At 30.2% G+C, this 18,682-nt stretch overlaps 1 protein-coding gene across 1 annotated transcript in view; it reads left to right on the forward strand.

The window, feature by feature from the left end:
* Pde9 (phosphodiesterase 9) overlaps window positions 1–18,682 on the forward strand; it is a 503,564-nt gene that overhangs the window by 265,663 nt on the left and 219,219 nt on the right. The window contains exon 5 of the mRNA XM_075357846.1: window positions 17,730–17,832. Within this exon, the coding sequence (XP_075213961.1) occupies window positions 17,745–17,832 (88 nt within the window). The 5' untranslated portion in view covers window positions 17,730–17,744. The remainder of the gene's footprint in view (window positions 1–17,729; window positions 17,833–18,682) is intronic.

Genomic DNA, 18,682 nt, shown 5'->3' on the forward strand with positions numbered 1-18,682 from the left:
TTCAGCGAGGAGAGGCGGTTGGTTGTGTGGGTTCAGCGGAGTTCTGCTAATCAGTCCAGCGAGACGTACGACGACGATCCAGCGAGGAGAGTCACAGGTGTGAGTCTGCGAGACGAGAGTGCGAGACATCAGTCCTGTGAGGAGATTCCTGAATCCAGTTCGTTACAAATAAGGTGACGCCACGAGTAAATTCAAGTATACAAGAAATACTATCGATGAAGTAAAACTGTAAGTTTATAAGTGAAAGAAATAATGGAATAGACTTCAATCATAAACTGTTACGGTAGTTAGCAAAGGTATATGCAAATGAATACTATACGATTGTTTGTTAACACAAGACTAGTGGTTAAAAAGGGTTAAGACTAGCGGTTTCTTTTGTTAATGGGTCTAGTTTTCTATTTTGTCTACTTGGAATAAATTCCAAACGATTATTTATTTTGAACTCTATCTTGTGTGTAATCTGTATTTATTATTTACTAATGACATTAATCACTATTTGATGTGTAATATCTTGATTATTAATCTTTGTTGATTACGCTCTGTTTTGATGTCATACTTACGGTTTTAATTATGTATTATGTCATGTACTTTGTTATGTATTTTATGTTTGATTTGTTGTTATTGTCATGTTATATTAATATCGTTTACTACTATTATCCTGATTGTTATTGTGGTTGTAATTACTATATTAATATATTTGTGTTCCTTAATTTTTTTATTGTCACATTATTATTAACATTATTGCATTTATCACCATTGTTATTATTATTAATTTGTCTGGATGTAATTATGAGTATTTTAAATCAATAAATTGTAATCATATAAATTGTCAACCTCTCAATATCCTGATCAAGCCGCGAAATACGCGACAATAGCTATATTATAATTAATAGTATATATAATTTATTTATATTTGTGGGGAGTAATATAATCATTTCGTCCAGAATGCGTTATTGTGTAAAACTGGTCACATTCGTTAAAGCAACACAAACTGTGCACACATATGATTACAATTAACTCATAGATGCCCACACACGTAGATATAAAATATTCAAGTATTTATTGATCATATAATGAATGAAGTTAAGGATTCAACAAAAATGGTAATTTATTCTTTGGATTAAGCGTAACGTTTTACAGCAATAGACACTATTATATCAGTATGTCTTGAAAATGATAACTTTTAACCGACACAAATCCAACATTAATAATATAATAGACTTTATGCACAGGCCTATTGCTCACAATATTGTTAAAATTTGATTGATTTGCATTGGATGATAGACCAGGCGATGAGGTATACGCAATATCTCTTGGAACAGCTCAATAAAAATACATGAGATTTTATATCTACTCGTGGGCGCTTATGTGAGTTAATTTTATCCATATGTATCCAGTTTATGCTGCTTTAATGAATCCGACCAATTTTACACAACAACGCGTTTGGAATGAAAAAATTAAATTTCTACCTTTAAAAGTAGATGAATTATTCAGTTATTAATCATTCTTTGTAAATATTAATAAGATTATAAATCGAGTTTACAACATGATTTACTCGAATGGTTTATTTAAAAAAATATCCTGATATAGAAAATACAAAAATAAATAAATAAAAATGTAACTAGAGGAATAAATTTATATAGTAGGTTGTCATTTACATATTTTTGATCTGAAATAGAAATACAGAAATTGAACAGTTGAACTCATTTGAAATAATAAAATTAATGCGGTATAACTCGCAATTCGTTGTCATAAAAATGGATGTCGGATGATGTGATTATATTGAAACGTAGACCCGGTATAAAAGCCTTTCTATGAAGAAAACTGATTTCAGAGGATTAACATTAGACAGTGAAAGTTCTAATTAATATAATGAAGGCTGGCTTACTACAGCTTACTCAAAGAGCTAATCAGAAATAAGTGAAATAATGGTTCTTACAATATCTTGCACAATAAATATTTTAAATACATATTGCGTTTAGCACTTCATTATTGTGTTCTGAATTTTTAATTTATCGTGGACGAAATAGAAACATTATTTTAGAATTATTGCTCATACTGAATAATTTTAAATGGATAATTTTTTAATCGACAGAAAATAAATGTTTTATAACATTAGTTTATTAGTATTATATTAGTACTGCCAATCCGATCACTGTGCTAAACTACAAAGGTCGTAGGGTGTATAAAGAAATCTTGGAACGAAGCAGAGGCTAAGGGCCCAGCATGTCCAAAAGTCATGTACTATTAATTCACTAAAAAATCTGAAGAAACGAGCCACGTTATATTTGGGCAACGCCAGCTTTCCTACTTTTGGTCAAGAAACAACTGGAAATCTTAACAACACCTTCTAACCCTCGTCCGAAAACATATACTGTGGATGTTGAGGGCAATGTCTGCAACTCTGCTCACAAATTGGAGAAGCTAACATGTAATTTAGAGTTTCTTCTAAGTAAGTAGATAATCTTATAAGCTTACTCATCACGGAGATTGGAAAAATCCGTTGATGACTAGATTTGACAGGATTGCTGCCTAGAATATGAATGGTCTCTTTTGTCGATGTCAGGAATTTGAAGAATTGGTGTTTTCCGAGTTAGTGAACGCTACATTAATCTTCGAAACACACTTCACTAGTCATAATTATTTTCGCCTCCGGGGTTTACGTATACAACTAAGCATCCAGGTGATAGGGCGCATGGGGGTTCTGCAATATTCGTCAGAAGTGTTATAAAGGATCATCTACAGCAGAGTACGGGACCGACCACATACATGCAATAGAGATCCTTGACTAGACTGGATCTTTAAGATTATCTTCAGTCTATTGTCCTTCCGCCATGTGATTAGGGATGACTTGTTCTTTGAATTCCTTTCGACGCTGGGTACCCATTTTATAGCAGGAGGTGACTGAAATGCAAACATCCTATCTGGGTCTCCCGGATCATCACTACTCGGGGGAGAGCTTTAAGGAATTGCATCACTAACATGCGCCTGAATGTCATTTCTGGAATGCAAGCCACGTATTGGCAGTCAGACCGACGAAAGGCCTAGACTTATTAGATCTTTTTGCTACCTCAAATAAATTTCACCGATGTACACTGAAGTTAGAAGAAATAGCTTTGATTCGATTTATGATCATTCAGCCATATTTCTTACCATTAACAAGGTAGTAAAAACAACAAACCACTTGTCCTACACAATAACAGAACCGACTGGAGCTTCTATCAGAAGTGGATTAAGTATGCCTGTTCGGTTGAAAAGTAGTGCTGAAATAGAAAACGCAGTCCTGCAGAAGACAGGTTGGCGGTCGACACCAAAGGATAGACATGGAAGACAGGGAGGTACGACCTACCCTGAGGGAGATAATGGATCTTATGGGAGGTTATGGATCTTATTTCTACCAAGAGGAGACATAAAAGGAGATGGCAATACTACAAAAAGCCTGAGTGTAGAACATCTTTGAGCAGGGCTGCTTGTAGATTAAAACGGTTGCTGAGGTCTATTAAAAACGAGATGTTTAAAAATTTCATGTCAGGACCGACATTCATGTCAGGGAAAAAAGGATGCTGCTGTTAAGCAGAATCCTGCTGCTGAAAATCACCGTAATATCATTTTTCACGGAAAAGTGATATTAACATCTAAGTCGTACAGCGATTCTAGAGAAAAATATTGAGAAATATAACAGAAACACCGTGATTTGCGAAAAACACTGAAATACACGATAATCTGGGATTGCCAATCGGTTGAGAGGAGATACGAGGATTCATTACAAGATACAAAAGAAGACTGAACAAACATGTGTACTGGTTCGCGGTTAACACTTGGATAACAGCGAGGACGTTAGGCAAAATCTAAATCTAGTGTATATACTGGGTCTGTAAGTTCTCCGAGATTTGAGATGAATCGGTTAACCTAGGGTGCTGTGCATTGTCAAAATACTTTATTTCGTTGATTTTGTTGGTTCTTTGATTTGTTTCACTGTTTGATTATTTATTCTTTGTGTGATTGACAACACTATTGTTTGGTGTTTTTTGTTTTGTACTTTATCAATATTCCTTGGACTCATCTTTGAATGTACTCAATTATGTTTGTTGTATATTTTACTGTTCTGTGCGGGATTTTAATGAAAGCCCCTCTCTGCATGTCATTTTTTAAAAATTCTAATGTACTTTTGGTTCCGGCAAATTCGAACCGATTTTAAATTAAACACTCGGGCAAAAGGAAAAATAGTAGTAATCGTAAAAAAATGTTGACATAATTAGTCATCGTAAAATTGATTCAGACTTTAATGTTTACTTAGAGGAGGATCAGATGCATGTCAGTAAAGTATTTTACCAATGAAACTCTTTCTACTTAGGGGAGAAAATTTATTAAAACTGATGTTAATGAATTCCTTTATTAATTATTCATTTAGTTAATTCCATAAATATTTAAATTTTCATAAATATTATGGTGATTCCTGCTATTTACTTTAAGAAATTTATTATATAAATCTTTTGGCTCACCTTTAGATTATTTCAGATTATTTCTAAAGAAAAATGAAATTTAACTTCTTAAAAATTTCAATAACTTTACATGTTTGTGACGGAATATTACGGTTAAGGAAGGATGTAGAAATTTGATGAGTTGAAATATGTTTAAAAAAAATCGATTTTAACTAATGAGCGGATCTAACTCAATACTCAATAGGTACCAAAGTACCTACTGAGGTAATGCACTCAATAGAGGTTTAACTCCTAGGAGTGATATGAATAATCACTTAGAAGCGGCTGTAAGGTTTTAAAAAACTGATCCATTGTTATACGTACTTTTCGTTCTCAGCATATCATTAACTAATTAGGCTCAGAATGAAAATAAATGTCTTTAGAAAAAAATATTAACTGATTGGTCTAAGTTAATCTTGGGAATAAATGATTATAATTTTTTTCACGTGGCATGACTGCTTATTCCTTAATAAAAACTGAATGTTTGACCTGATTTTTATTGAATTTTCAAATCATTTGTTTTGATTTTTCAAATATTTTTCTGTGTATGAAATTGAAATAAAAAATCAAAACGGTTGACATTAACCACGGTATTTTAGGAACTAAAGAAATAAAAATAATCTCTGTTATTCGTCACTTTAATTTTTCAGGAAATTATTTATGCACTGTCACTTTCATTTCTCTAAAAAATCGTTATAATTTCGTAAAAATTAGTGATACCCTTTATTCTCCTACAGAATACAATAATGTTTTTATTTAATTATAACGTTTTTTATTACGATAAGAATTTTTTAAATAATTTTAAGTTCATTTCATTGTAAAATACGTAAAAATCTGACCTGAGTTTCATGAAACCAACGCTAGATTAGATGATATTGTCGCTGAAAGTTTTTTGTTTGTATAACATTTTGATATAAATAAAATGACAAACATTATTTCAAGGACTAACCCGATAGAAATTGTTTCTACTTTTCGCCTTTTTACAAAGTTCATGATCTTCATTATATATTTTAATATAATTGATAAATAACTGCACTTTTGAATTTTTCTACTGTAGGATTATATACATTTATATATATATATATATATATAGATAAAACCAACCGTTTCATCACTATTTTTTTTTTTATTTGTGTCAACTTTATATGTAACATATGTTAGCATAAATTGTGATCCATTCAGTAAGAGAAAATAGCAGTACATGACCTATTATTATTAATACTTAAATTTTAACTAAATATGGGATTAATGAAACTATACATTCAACTATATTACTTTTTACTCCATGACCTGGTTACTTTAAATCCGTTCACTCTTTTCTATTTTACCGAGAGAAGATTAAAAATTGATAGGATATCTTGAAATGTAGCGCATGTTATTTTTCAATTGCGGTATTTACTTAATCCGTTGTAACGGAAAGAACAACAAATGAAGGGTAAGATTGCTAACTATTTGCAATGGCAAAATGTTAAAAGACTCCTGCGGGAGACTTGAGTTGATGCGACGATCTATCTGTTTACCGTTCAGACTTGCTGGAAAGAAACAGTAAAAAGCTGGTCAGAATAAACTTTAATTTGTTTTACACACACACACACACACACACACATACATATTTATATATATATATATATATATATATATATATATATATATATATATATACACACACACATACATACATACAATTAAGATTTCGATTTGTCGGGAACTTATTACTAGATAATCTTGGACATTCGATATCCTGAAGTATATAAATTCTATTTTTATATCTGGTTAGTCTATTTTTAAAGATGAAATTTAATTTGCTGTTTTAATGTAACGGTATTAATAAAGAAAGTCTGTAACAAATTAATCTATTTATTCTACGAATGAGAGTCATATTTCCTTCCTTATTCAAAGCGTACTTTTAGTGATGAAAAAAGTTTTTCTCGTTTAAGCTTTTCTGTCTCCGTGAGGGGAATCATATTTCCCTTATTCAAACCGCCCGCAGTGAAATAAATTAACTAAATTACAACGAAATTGTGAGTCACCATTATTTGTTTTTCATTCTATTAAAAGACCTACCTAATGATCGTATTCTATACTTTAGTTTATTTACTATTTTCTGGCAATTAATATTTATTTATTTCTGGTATTTAATATTTACAATTTACTTGGGGTTTATCTTTAAATAAAATAAAAAATTACGCCGGTAACGTTTTCGGGAATAACCTTATTAAAAATTTGACTGTAGATTTCGTTAAAATTGATCAACGATCATCGAATTATATCAAATTTATTAATTTAATTTATTTGTGGTAAAAATAATAATAAATAGCTAAATTTTTAAACAAATATTCTTGATTACACTACTCAATGAGTAATTATACGGCGATCTGTTTTATTGTAACGTTACACATTGAGTTACGTTAGAATAATTTTAACTGTTTTAAAGTTAATACTCGGAACTAACAAAGTTGTACAAAATAAAAAGAATACACATTTCACTTCACAAAAAATTGATAAATAAAAAATAAATAAATTAGTCTTAAAAAATTCAATAATTTACCATATGTAGTTCGTTAAATTTGTTAAGAATATAACCTTACTCAATTAATAAAAAATTCTGTCGCATACGTGCGTCAGAAGGGCGGATTTCCGGTTATAATTAATAAAGAAAGTTGCTTGCACAGCTGTAATGATTTTTGAAAGTAATATTGTATTCGGTGTTGTATACCGGTGTTGTCTTGTATTTCATGTTATATCAGTATCATGTGTTCTTTTATAATACTGCTCGGTATTTTGTATTGTTCCAATATATACATTATACTTGTATATTTTTGTTTTACTCTATACTCACTCACTCACTCACACTCACTCACAATCTCACTAACTCACACTTACTCATTCACACTCACTCACAATCACACTCACTCACACTCACTCACAATCACACTCCCTCACACTTACTCACTCACACTCACTCACTCACTCACTCACTCACACTCACTCACTCACTCACTCACTCACACACACACACACACACACACACACACACACACACACACACACACACACACACACACACACACACACACACACACACACACACACACACACACTCACTCACTCACTCACTCACTCACTCACACACACACACACACACTCACTCACTAGCTCACTCACTCACTCACTCACTCACTCATTCACTCACTCACTCACTCACTCACCCCACAATTATTTTAAATCGTATATGTCTCTTATTCCCTGCAATATCATCATCATTATTAGTGAAAACGTTTTTTTCCTTTTCCTCGTCTTTCATAATAAATATCGAAATACCGAAACCCACTATTTATTTGTATACAATATTTCACGAAAAAACAGAAAGAATTCCAGAACATGTTTTAGAAATGAAAATAAGGAAAAAAAATAACCACTCGTTTTCAAGTTACAGCATGAATGGTAATGTTTTAGACGAATTGCTTTTAAATTCCTATTTAAAAAATTATATTTCTATCCAAAATATGTGCTGTTTGCTGTTTGTTGTTTATAAAGTTGTTAGATTAGAGTTAACGTTTTAGAATTTGAAGCAGATTGTGTGTTGTCAGAGTACAATGAAAAAAAAAAAATCTAACCAGTGATTATCAAAAACAGGAAATGAATATGATATAGCGATGTGGGATAAAATAAATCTTAAACGGGACTAGCCGAAACAGTTATAAGATACCAAGAGGATGGCAATATGCCACTCTCTTAGAATATTTAAATATCTATTGAAACTCTTGGTAGACGTATAATAATTTGTGAAATGAGTAAATTTATGTTACTTTGTTAAATTTATGTATGTTAAGTCTAGGAAATTTCATCCTGGAAGCAGAATATAATTATTTGTGAAAATTAATTTCCCCACTTGCTACTTAAATTTTTGTTCTTCCTTTACTGCTCTCGCAGAAATCTTTACTTCCTTAGAATTTTTATGAAAGTTATATTTAAAATAAAAACAGAATGATTACCATCCTTGTCTTTGGTATAAAAAATATTATTGATATTTAATATCAGTGTCTGGGCGGTATACGTACCTCTCTATAATTTTAATTATTTTTTTAAATTAATTCCACGAAACGTTTGAGAAAGCAAAGATCTCTACGGAATTATTAAACATGGAGAAAAATAAGGGATGAATTAATTTTTATTTTATAAATTAATATTTATTTTGATATATACATATATATATAAACTGGCTTTTTAATAAAATGTATTAATTATCAACTTTAATGTGTGCTTTAGAGGCCTCCGAGCTATTAATTATAGCCTACGACTAAGTCGGGGTTAAGATAAAAACATCTTGCAATTTCAAAAAAGTTTTTTTTAAATCACATCTGTGATATAACTTATCACACATGTAAATCACATTTATTGATTAAATCTAAAAATAAAATGAAAGAAAAACAAATCTAGAAGAAAATTACAATTTTAGGTACGACTACTATCTAACATTAATTATAACGATAGTTGCCTTTCGATTTAACAGAAGTGGAAGTTTCTCAAATATTATAAGTTTTGAAAAGAAAAAAAGTTTAAGATGATGCGAAATCCCTCTCAGGGACTCTAGAAGATTCTGTATGTCAGTACTTGTGAATATATAATTATTCATTTTTGTAGCAATTTTTTTATATGAATGCTGATATATTTTTTTTCTGAAAAGATTGTTATGAAAACTTTTCGTTATATCAACATCATTTTAACTCTAATCAGTAATTATAAATTAGTTATTAATAACGTTAAACATTTTCAACTGAAAGATTTATTTTTCTCTTCAATTATTGTGTGAAAATTGTCTTCAGATGATAGAAGTACTCTTATATAGCCTACTAAAAATAAGTACTCTATGCACCATTACGATCGTAGGAACTGGTTTTGAGAAATTAATTTTCGAAGTTTCATGTAATAATGATCGAGTAGGATCATGTAAAATTATTTAATTTTGTATTTGGCTTCAGCTTGTTATTTATCAGAAAATATTATTCATGAATATTGTGGTCTTGCCTAGCTCGAAATTTGATTTTTACGAGATGACATTCTACAAATTTTATTTATATTTTTGGTAAAAGCATATTTACAAAAAGAGTGGAGTTCGTTACTTAAATTCAGTTGTCACACCTTATTTTATTAAAATTTACCTACTGTTATTGTACAGTTATTTGACACCTGCGAGTACGAAAAGTAGTGGAAAACCTAAGATAGCATATGCTAAGTTCGTTGTTATTATCGATTGTTATGTTAATACTTTCTGTATTTGTATCAATGTGCCCGCATATAGTGGTACTATATATACTATATACTATAGTGATATATATATATATATATATATCTGCATAGCGACGTATATACATTGGCTGCAAGTATGCGTGCGTGCGTGTTTTAAATTAACGGAGTTTTGATTGTATGGAAGTGTGACGTAATCAATAATATCGTACAGGAAATTCAATATTCCTCGCTTCATAGAAGGCCTTTAAGCGTTAATTTTTTATATTTTTTCTTGAAATTTCAAACTTATTATATTTACGATACACTTTATTTTCGTTACCGCATGTAACTATTTCTTTCTTTTTCTGTTTAGCCTCCGGTAATTACCTTTCAGATAATACTTCAGAGGATGAATGAGGATGATATGTATGAGTGTAAATGAAGTGTAGTCTTGCACAGTCTCAGTTCAACCATTTCTGAGATATGTGGTTAATTGAAACCCAACCACCAAAAAACACCGGTATCCTCGATTTAGTATTCAAATCCGTGTAAAAATAACTGACTTTACTAGGACTTGAACGCTGGGCTCTCGACTTCCAAATCAGCAGATTTGGGAAGACGCGTTCACCACTAAACCAACCCGATGGATACCGCATGTAATTCGATTCAATTTATCTTAACTTACAGTAATTACATCATCTATTATATAAAGGAATCTTTTAAGAATAATTATCATGTTTTTACTTTCCTGGTTTTTGTAGTAAAGCAAAACGTATGACTAAAAATCAAGATATGACGAATGAGGACTCTTCTAATTTTGGTTTATGTGTTATTAATATTATTTTTATAGTTTATTTTGTTATATCCCCGGGTATAAAACTGTTAAATTTCTATTATAGAATGCTAATCGAAAGTTAAACACTATCAAAAACGGAACAGTTTATAATCTTTGAAAAGTTAAAATTTAATACATATTACTTAGTACTTACCTATAAAAAATTGGCGGAGGGATAGGTAGATAGGATCTTATATATCGAAGTTGGAAGGACTTAAAAACTGAAGGAGAAAAAATTCTTAAAAAAGAATTTTTTGGCTATTAAAAAAATAGCCAAAAAAAATTCTCACTAAAAAATGATTAACTAGTTTTCTAATCTTTTACGGTTTTAATTTGTTGAGGTTTTTTAATTGATTTTTTTAAAATTAAGCGTCATCAAATTTTCAGTGTTCACACAAAAGTTTCGGGAACTATCATGAAACTGGCTTTTTTTTCTCTTACATGTTTTTAAGAGGGAATCAATAGTGAAATGTAAAATCAAATAAATTACTTTTATTCGATTAATATAAAATAAATCATTAATAAAAATAAAATAATATATTACACTGCAGCATACAACATGATTAAAAGAGTAAGCGTCATTTTTAATTTCAATCTAGCTGCCTAGCCAGCGGACTCCGCTTCCTAGACACCCAGTGCGTTCATCCTTATTCTTGTGAGAATGAAACTGGTAAATAAGAGTAAAAACCTGTTCAGTTTTAAAAAACTATAGGTGTGTTGTAATTATTTCAACGCAACAGTTTGATCAGAAAACTACTCAAAACTTTCTGAAGTATGCGGGTTTCCGAATAGTCGGCCTGCATCTTAAAAATAGTTGGATACCCGTCCTTCGTACTGATAAAAAACAGCACGTGGAGGTCACCGTACTTTGTTTTTTAATTTTTATTTTATGTTTTTTAGTCAAGTAACGGGAGACAGGTGAGAACAGTAACAGTGGCAATGGCTGTGTTGGGTAAGCCGCCCAACCTTTGGGCGGTGCATCGTCACATCTTTAAAGCTACTTTTCTTGATAACAGACAGCTATATCGAAAAACAGAAATACTTTTTGTAGAAAATTTAATTTCATATACTGCAAGTGCTTTTCGAATTTTATTTGATTAAAAGTTTGACCATAGTAAAGTATAAGAATATTGGCAAAGACCAGAACCCGGTTGTTATCGCAAGTCATTTAAACGGCCACCTGCTTAAAATGGTGAAACTTTTCGTAACTGTAATAGTCGTATATTCTTTCCAGATATAAAACCTATGATCTTGCAAAGTTTCAACTCTATCGGTTGAATAGCTTTTGCATGAAAGGTAACAGACTTACAGACACCACTAGACTTTTATGTATATATCAGATAATATATTTTTGAATATATTGTCCAAGCTCTTCCTTAAGATAATATAATTACGATTATAATTTGCTATTGTAACTACGATTCATAATAGGTTATGGCTTTACCAAACAGTTCGATATTTTGTTTATGAATTCATACTGGAAAATGCTAACAAATCATTGCAGGTAACTATTTTATTGTTTTTTGAACTACAATTAGTAGATAGATAAATGAATGAATAAAGAATTAGGTCGGAAAGACATTAGGCCCTCCATTTCTGAGGAAGGCTTAAAATCTATGCTGGAAAAATTAATCCATGTCCCAAGAAAGTTTCGTAACACCATTGCTAGTTTTTTCTATCTTAAAAATATTTTTGAGGAAGTGCAACAGGACATAAAATAGAATATATATATATATTTTTTTAAGTAATCTGTTAAGTTGTGGAATTTTACATAAATATATCCGAACATTTTTTATTTGAAAATGTACATATTTTTTTAATTTTGTTGAAAACAATTCCCAGAATTCTTCTTCGTGAGTATGTTGGGAGGGCAGATGTAGATTTTTGTCTGTGATAGGTCACGATATATTTCAATTTTAGTCACCGTCACTGACATGTTGATGATGTTTACGGACATGATAGTATGAGAAGATATACGTAATTATTGATGAAAGGTCTCGCTTCTTATTTTCTATAAAATGGAACCTTAAATGGGAAAATAAAAGTATAAAAAGTTAGTTGTAACTTAACAGTAAGCATGCTTGTCAGTAATTAGTAAATTTCGTAACATAATACAAATATATAGACGATCTACATGGCACTTCTTGCTTTTTCCGTATAAAAAATATTTCCGATTTATATTTAAAAAAAATTGAGGTGTAATTAATTTTTTACAGTAGAATGAACAAAGTTACAGTTACAGAAGAGAAAGTTATTAATATTTTTAACATTTTGACAAGAAATTATTAATTTCTATATTTTTTTATTTACCTTATAATACATGTCCAATGAACAATAATAAAATTACATATCTGAAAAAAAATTGGAAATCTATAGAATAGTTTTAATTTGTTTTGTATCTGTAAAATGTTGCTGCAGCGCTTTCAAAACAACTTCACGTATGTTTATTTAAATTTTATTCAGTTTTATGTAATTCTACAACGCTTAGTGTTTGCATCATATTCTCTTGAATAATCTTAACGAAGGAGGAAAAACAAACTGCCTATTGAAATATTTTTGAAAATCCCTGGTTATATTTATTTCGTGTAAATAAATTTTTAATATTTCTTTACGTTAAAATTATTAATATCGGTTTCATTTAAAATTATTTAATAGAGACAGACATTCATATTGAAATAATTGGGCGTAACGTTAAACAACGAATTTATTATATTAATATAATGTTTGCTGGCACGGAGATATTTTCAGGAAAATTAAGTAAAAGTACACAATGATTACTATAATATCAGTTTAAATTAATATCCTGACAGTTTATGTAAATTTTATTTTTTCAGTTATTTTTGTAATACTACTCGCTAGAGTGGATGCGGCTAGATATACAATATTTATGAATCATCTCATCTTCACGTACTCGTATGTAGAAGTATCGTCTCTCTTTAGGCGTGAAGCATCCAAAACGGCTCACTTTCCAACATAATCTAATGGCGTATTCCTCTAACTTTACATGGTAGTTGTACAAAACTATTTTTAAAATCGTAGTTATACGACGTAGTTTTTTAGTGGAGCTTCGTTTTTGAACACATCAAACATCCTCAGACGAAACAATGTGTCCGTTATCAGTGAGATTCTGTTCCAAAATCGACACAGATCTTTATTAAATAGGTTTCTCTGCTTTTTGTGCCGCAATTTAAGCCCTTTTCTTCAAGTAATCCTTACAGACTACTGCCATATACTGCTTATTTTACGAGTCGTAAAATAAGTAGTATTTTCAAAATCAAACAAATTATGTAATCGAAAGACTTATTCCAAAAGACGTTAATAATTAAATTTCACTACAAAATTAAGTTAAAATCAACATTAAAACGCAGTATTAGGCTGATTATTGAGAATTGAATTATAGTTTAATAATATAAATTAATGAAACTAAAAAATAGACGGAAATTTCGATATGAAGTTACGAGACTGAAAATTTGTTACTAAAACATTAGTGGTTTGAAAATGTATTTAAAAAATGAATTAAATTTGGAAATTTGAATTATCTTTAAATGAATATCAATAAGTTTGCAATAACCAAAAATCATAAATTATTCGTTTACATTTTGAGGAGCTTAGTTTAATTATCTTATCTAGTTTAATTATCTTATGCTCTATTGTAAAATTAATAAAGGATTAGTTTTATTTTTTATTGCGTGATCTATTTCATCACTCAGATAATGATAAAATTTGTCAACAGTTTAACGGACAGTGATCCGTAAGGTATAGCGGTCGGGCTAAAGGAGAAAATATCTGAGAGTTTTGTAAGAGGGGTAGTATCGGCCGCACTACATACATTGTTTTCTGTCAGACTGTAGTAGGAGTCTGTGCGCTATACCGGACCGGTGGGGTATTTACCCTGGGATATTATTTCTTGCCACGAGAGGGTGTCTCTGTGTAAGCTCTCAGGTGGAGGATTACAGGAAACCGGGATTAGATTGCGTCCTCCTGAATCCCTCCTTTTTGCCCGTTTCAAGCTGTCCTTTCCTGCCCGCCCTGAAATCGACCGTGGAAACTCTCTTTTATGGTTTTATCAAAAAGTATAATCGTAATAGAATCGCTTTTACTTCATTAAAAAAAAAGAAAAACGTTAACCGTATTTTTAATAAAAGACTATTACACCGGAAGATTTGTCGTTAGAGAACACACGGACCACTAGAAAATAAACGGCGTAAAATGGCTTTTGGGTTCAATGAAGAAAAAAAACAGAATTGTATTAAATAAAGTACTTAAATATCCTCTTCTTTGGAATCGATTTCGCTTGAATTTAATTACAAGACCAATTTCAAAAGATAGATTTAATTTCACTCGAAAAATCATAGTTTAAAATAGAATTTTAATGACGAAAAAAAATGTTTATGGTAAGATCTCGTTTAAAATGTTTGCAAATATATTATACCCTATATTATAGTATATGGTATGATTCTATATTATGATAATATAGAATCATCCAATAATGATTCTATATTTGTGTCAATCCTTCAGTTCTACAAAATGATCGATTATACACTCATTTAACACTTTTATTTACACGAATTTGTCTTCTCAATCAATTTTTTTGTAAAATTTTAATTATCGTTATATAATATAAATCGCATAAATAAAAATTCATTAACATCTATTATAAGCCAGTACTTTAACTGAGCTATATGTATTATAATTTGGTAAATGCATGAGCTAATGTACATTTTATTAATTCCATGTTTATCATTAGCTGAAATGCTTCAACGGTGTAAAAAATTAATTTTACTTTTTCTTTGGAAATTTATCCCGCATTCGATATTTATGAGAGAAATTTACGTATTCGAATGTTTTAATTTTCCTTTTGAATAACTCAGTTTTTATCACTCATCATTTTCTTAAAATTTTGGTCATTCGCGTCTTTACAAATCGAATCACCCTTTTCTTACTGAACATCATCTTTCTCTAGCCTTACAAACAAAATTGGTGATCTCCTACCTCTTACAGAGACGATTTTTTTCTTTTTAATCTTCAGAAAATTACGATGGATCCATATCCGATAAAGGTGGAGATTTTATTTACTAAAGTAAAAACACCGCTACTTAAGAGTATTAATCGTGTTATCGGGATTAAAGTATCGTAGTCATCAGTTATTTGTGACGGTTAAATTTAACGGATCGTTTGACTTCAGGTCGTGCCCGCAGTATTTAGTGAGAACCGTTTCGAATTGCTGTTCGATTGACTGATGAAGTCGGTCTCTTTGGAAAGCTTTAGTAAAGAGTGAGGGAGTTGGAGTACGTTCGCCGGTTGCATGTTTAATAATGGTAAAAGCTGTCTTATGTTATGGTACATTGTGTTCGCCTTCGTCCTGTGACCCGTCCCTATCCGATGTCAACCACCCTCGGCCACTCTCCCAAATGAATTGTTCCCCGCCTCTTCTCGACATCATCGGCGTTACATTTTCCTTGTACTTCCTTCCGTCACGCCTTTTTCATTCTACACCGTTCGCCTTTTCTTTCTCGCAGATGATACGAAGTTATAAGGAAAACACATGGAAAATTAGCCGAATACCCTCTCCCATCTTACATGTCATCGTATTACGTACCGCCTGTATTCTGTAATGTCTTTATTCGCCTTCATACCACCGTCAATTCCGACACCGTTTACTAATCACATTTCTTTCCCATACCACCTCCATTCCACCAAATTCCTTGCTACTTTTCCATGGTTTACGACAACCAAGTACCATCTGCACGATTGTATTTTAAACGGTGTCTAAGAATTATCTTACGAAGCTAAATTATTTTGTATTGCGTATAAGTAATAGGTACTTTTTGATAGAATGGTAATTTTTTACTTTTATACGAAGTACTTAATAGGATGAATATTCTGTGCTTAATTTATTACAATTTTATGCATTTTATTTTGTATTTGAATACAAACATTTTATTTTAAAAGAGAATAACTATGTCAGGTCTCCCGCCTGCCTATTTAAATAAAACCTTTCTAAATGACGGAGGATTCTGTACAGTTTTTCCTTTACTTTTATATTATAACCCTATTAAGAGACAGCCCTTTAACAGTATTATTCAACTTATTCAACTTTTCAATACCTTACTTTCCGTTTTTTTTAAAGTGGCTGAAAGATTTGAGAATGTAATTTATATCAATAAATTTCTTAATTCATATTAATTTATTCTTTAAATTCATCACTCGATTCCTTTAATTTTATCTTTTATCGATTTCTGGTAGTGTATGACCCGTGTTATGTAATAAGTATTTTAGTTAACTTTTGATCATTGTATTGCGCACATGAAATTTCTGGAATGGTAGTAAAATTTAATGACCTGTATATATATATATATATATATATGTCTTTTACATAAATTTTCCGGGTTACTCCGAAGAACATGAAGCGATTTTAGGTAAAAAATTTGAAAAATCTTTTCCTTGAATATTGATTCCAGATTTTATTTCATTTTAAGGAATTATAGTTTTGATAAAGATGAATTTCAACATACTGTTTTATGCCTGTAATCAGTAAAATAATTTATTCTTTGCGGAAGTTACAAATGTTAATTTTTAGTGTTTGAATGATAATATTGTCAACTCCGATTTTAAAGTTGCTAAGTTCGAACATCTCACTTCACTAAAACTGTCAAAAATATATCAGATGATCGGGATGTATATTGATGGGATAAATAGTAAAAGTAGTTTTTTTTGCTCACGTAGATGTGGAAACAATGGTTTGAATATCTATAATTGATAAGTTTTATTGACTAAGTCATCATACTGAATTATTGCAGCCTGCAATAAAAATATTCCCAAAACCATTTTATATATAAAACAGTACACATTTTCAATTGTTTTCATGTTGTTCGAGAATTGTTCATTTAGAAATTCATTTGTAATTATTTTTTGTTTAATATATTTGCTTATTTGTTTGAAATATAGGTATTGATTTTGTCATAGATTTAATTTTAAACTGTTTTAACTTTTTATATATAACATTCACATATTGTTTTGCAATGCTAATATCATCATTATTATTTCTACTTACATATTTAATGTACTGATTGATTGTTAACTGTTTTTGTTCGCATATTTATCATAGAAAACAAATGTGTGTGTGCGTGCGCACTTGTATGTATATGATCATAGTTTATTTAATAATTATATTTCGTTTTCAGGTTTAATAATGAATCATGAGCGGGACTGGAGTGGTCTATATCAGTGTAAGGGGTGTTCCTGAATCTCTGTTGGTCGAAACTGAAAATATTGAAAAAGTTAAAGGTACTGTTTTAATTATCTTTTTTTGCATAAGTATAGATTAATAGCAACTGTTTAAAGTCGCTGGTAATTTAAATAGTTAAACGTTGTAATAATACAACCTTTACTTCTTTGAAAGGATGTTTTAAATATCTCGATTGTTTTATTTTTCTCATTTTTTTTTATTGGATCATCTAATGATCACGTTGCTCAGCTTTAGACTTCTTTCATCTTTTCCAAAATTGTTTCATTCTTTCTCTCTTCACTACATTTTAATTTTTAGTTTTCATCTTTTCTGGAAATTTATTCATCTATTACTTTTCTAATTGTGTTTCTATTTTCAATTATTTCTTCTCACTTATTTAATATTTTTAAATCCTTGTCTACTTATTTAAACGATGCAATTTTTGTTTTGGTTTTAATTATGTTAATTTTTGAAACATTGCAAAAATTCCGCTCCATATAGGGTTTCTGGTAAAATGACTGTTCTGTAATGTCTAAATTTTGCATTTTTTGAAAGGGATTTTTTGTTATATGTATAATTTTTTTTGTTAAATGAAAAGTCACTTGCATTTTTCTTACTCTAGTTTTCATTTTTTCCTTTTCCAAAACATTTGGTGTTACTACTTCTCTCAGATATTTAAATTTATTTTCTCTTTTAATGATTTTATTTTCTGAAACTTTGATTATTTTGTTTCTATTACTTTTACTGCTGGAAAACCATTCTGTCTTCACGGGAGATTTGTAAACCTATTTTATTCGTACATTTTTTCTAATTCTTGCATTCTTATTTCTTCTTCATTTTTAGCCAAAATTACTAAATCTACTGCAAACCCAAGGATGTTAACGAGGATGAATTTTCCTTTAGCTCCTA

This window comes from Lycorma delicatula, chromosome 2 (assembly GCF_047948215.1).
Source record: "Lycorma delicatula isolate Av1 chromosome 2, ASM4794821v1, whole genome shotgun sequence".
Classification (NCBI taxonomy): domain Eukaryota; kingdom Metazoa; phylum Arthropoda; class Insecta; order Hemiptera; family Fulgoridae; genus Lycorma; species Lycorma delicatula.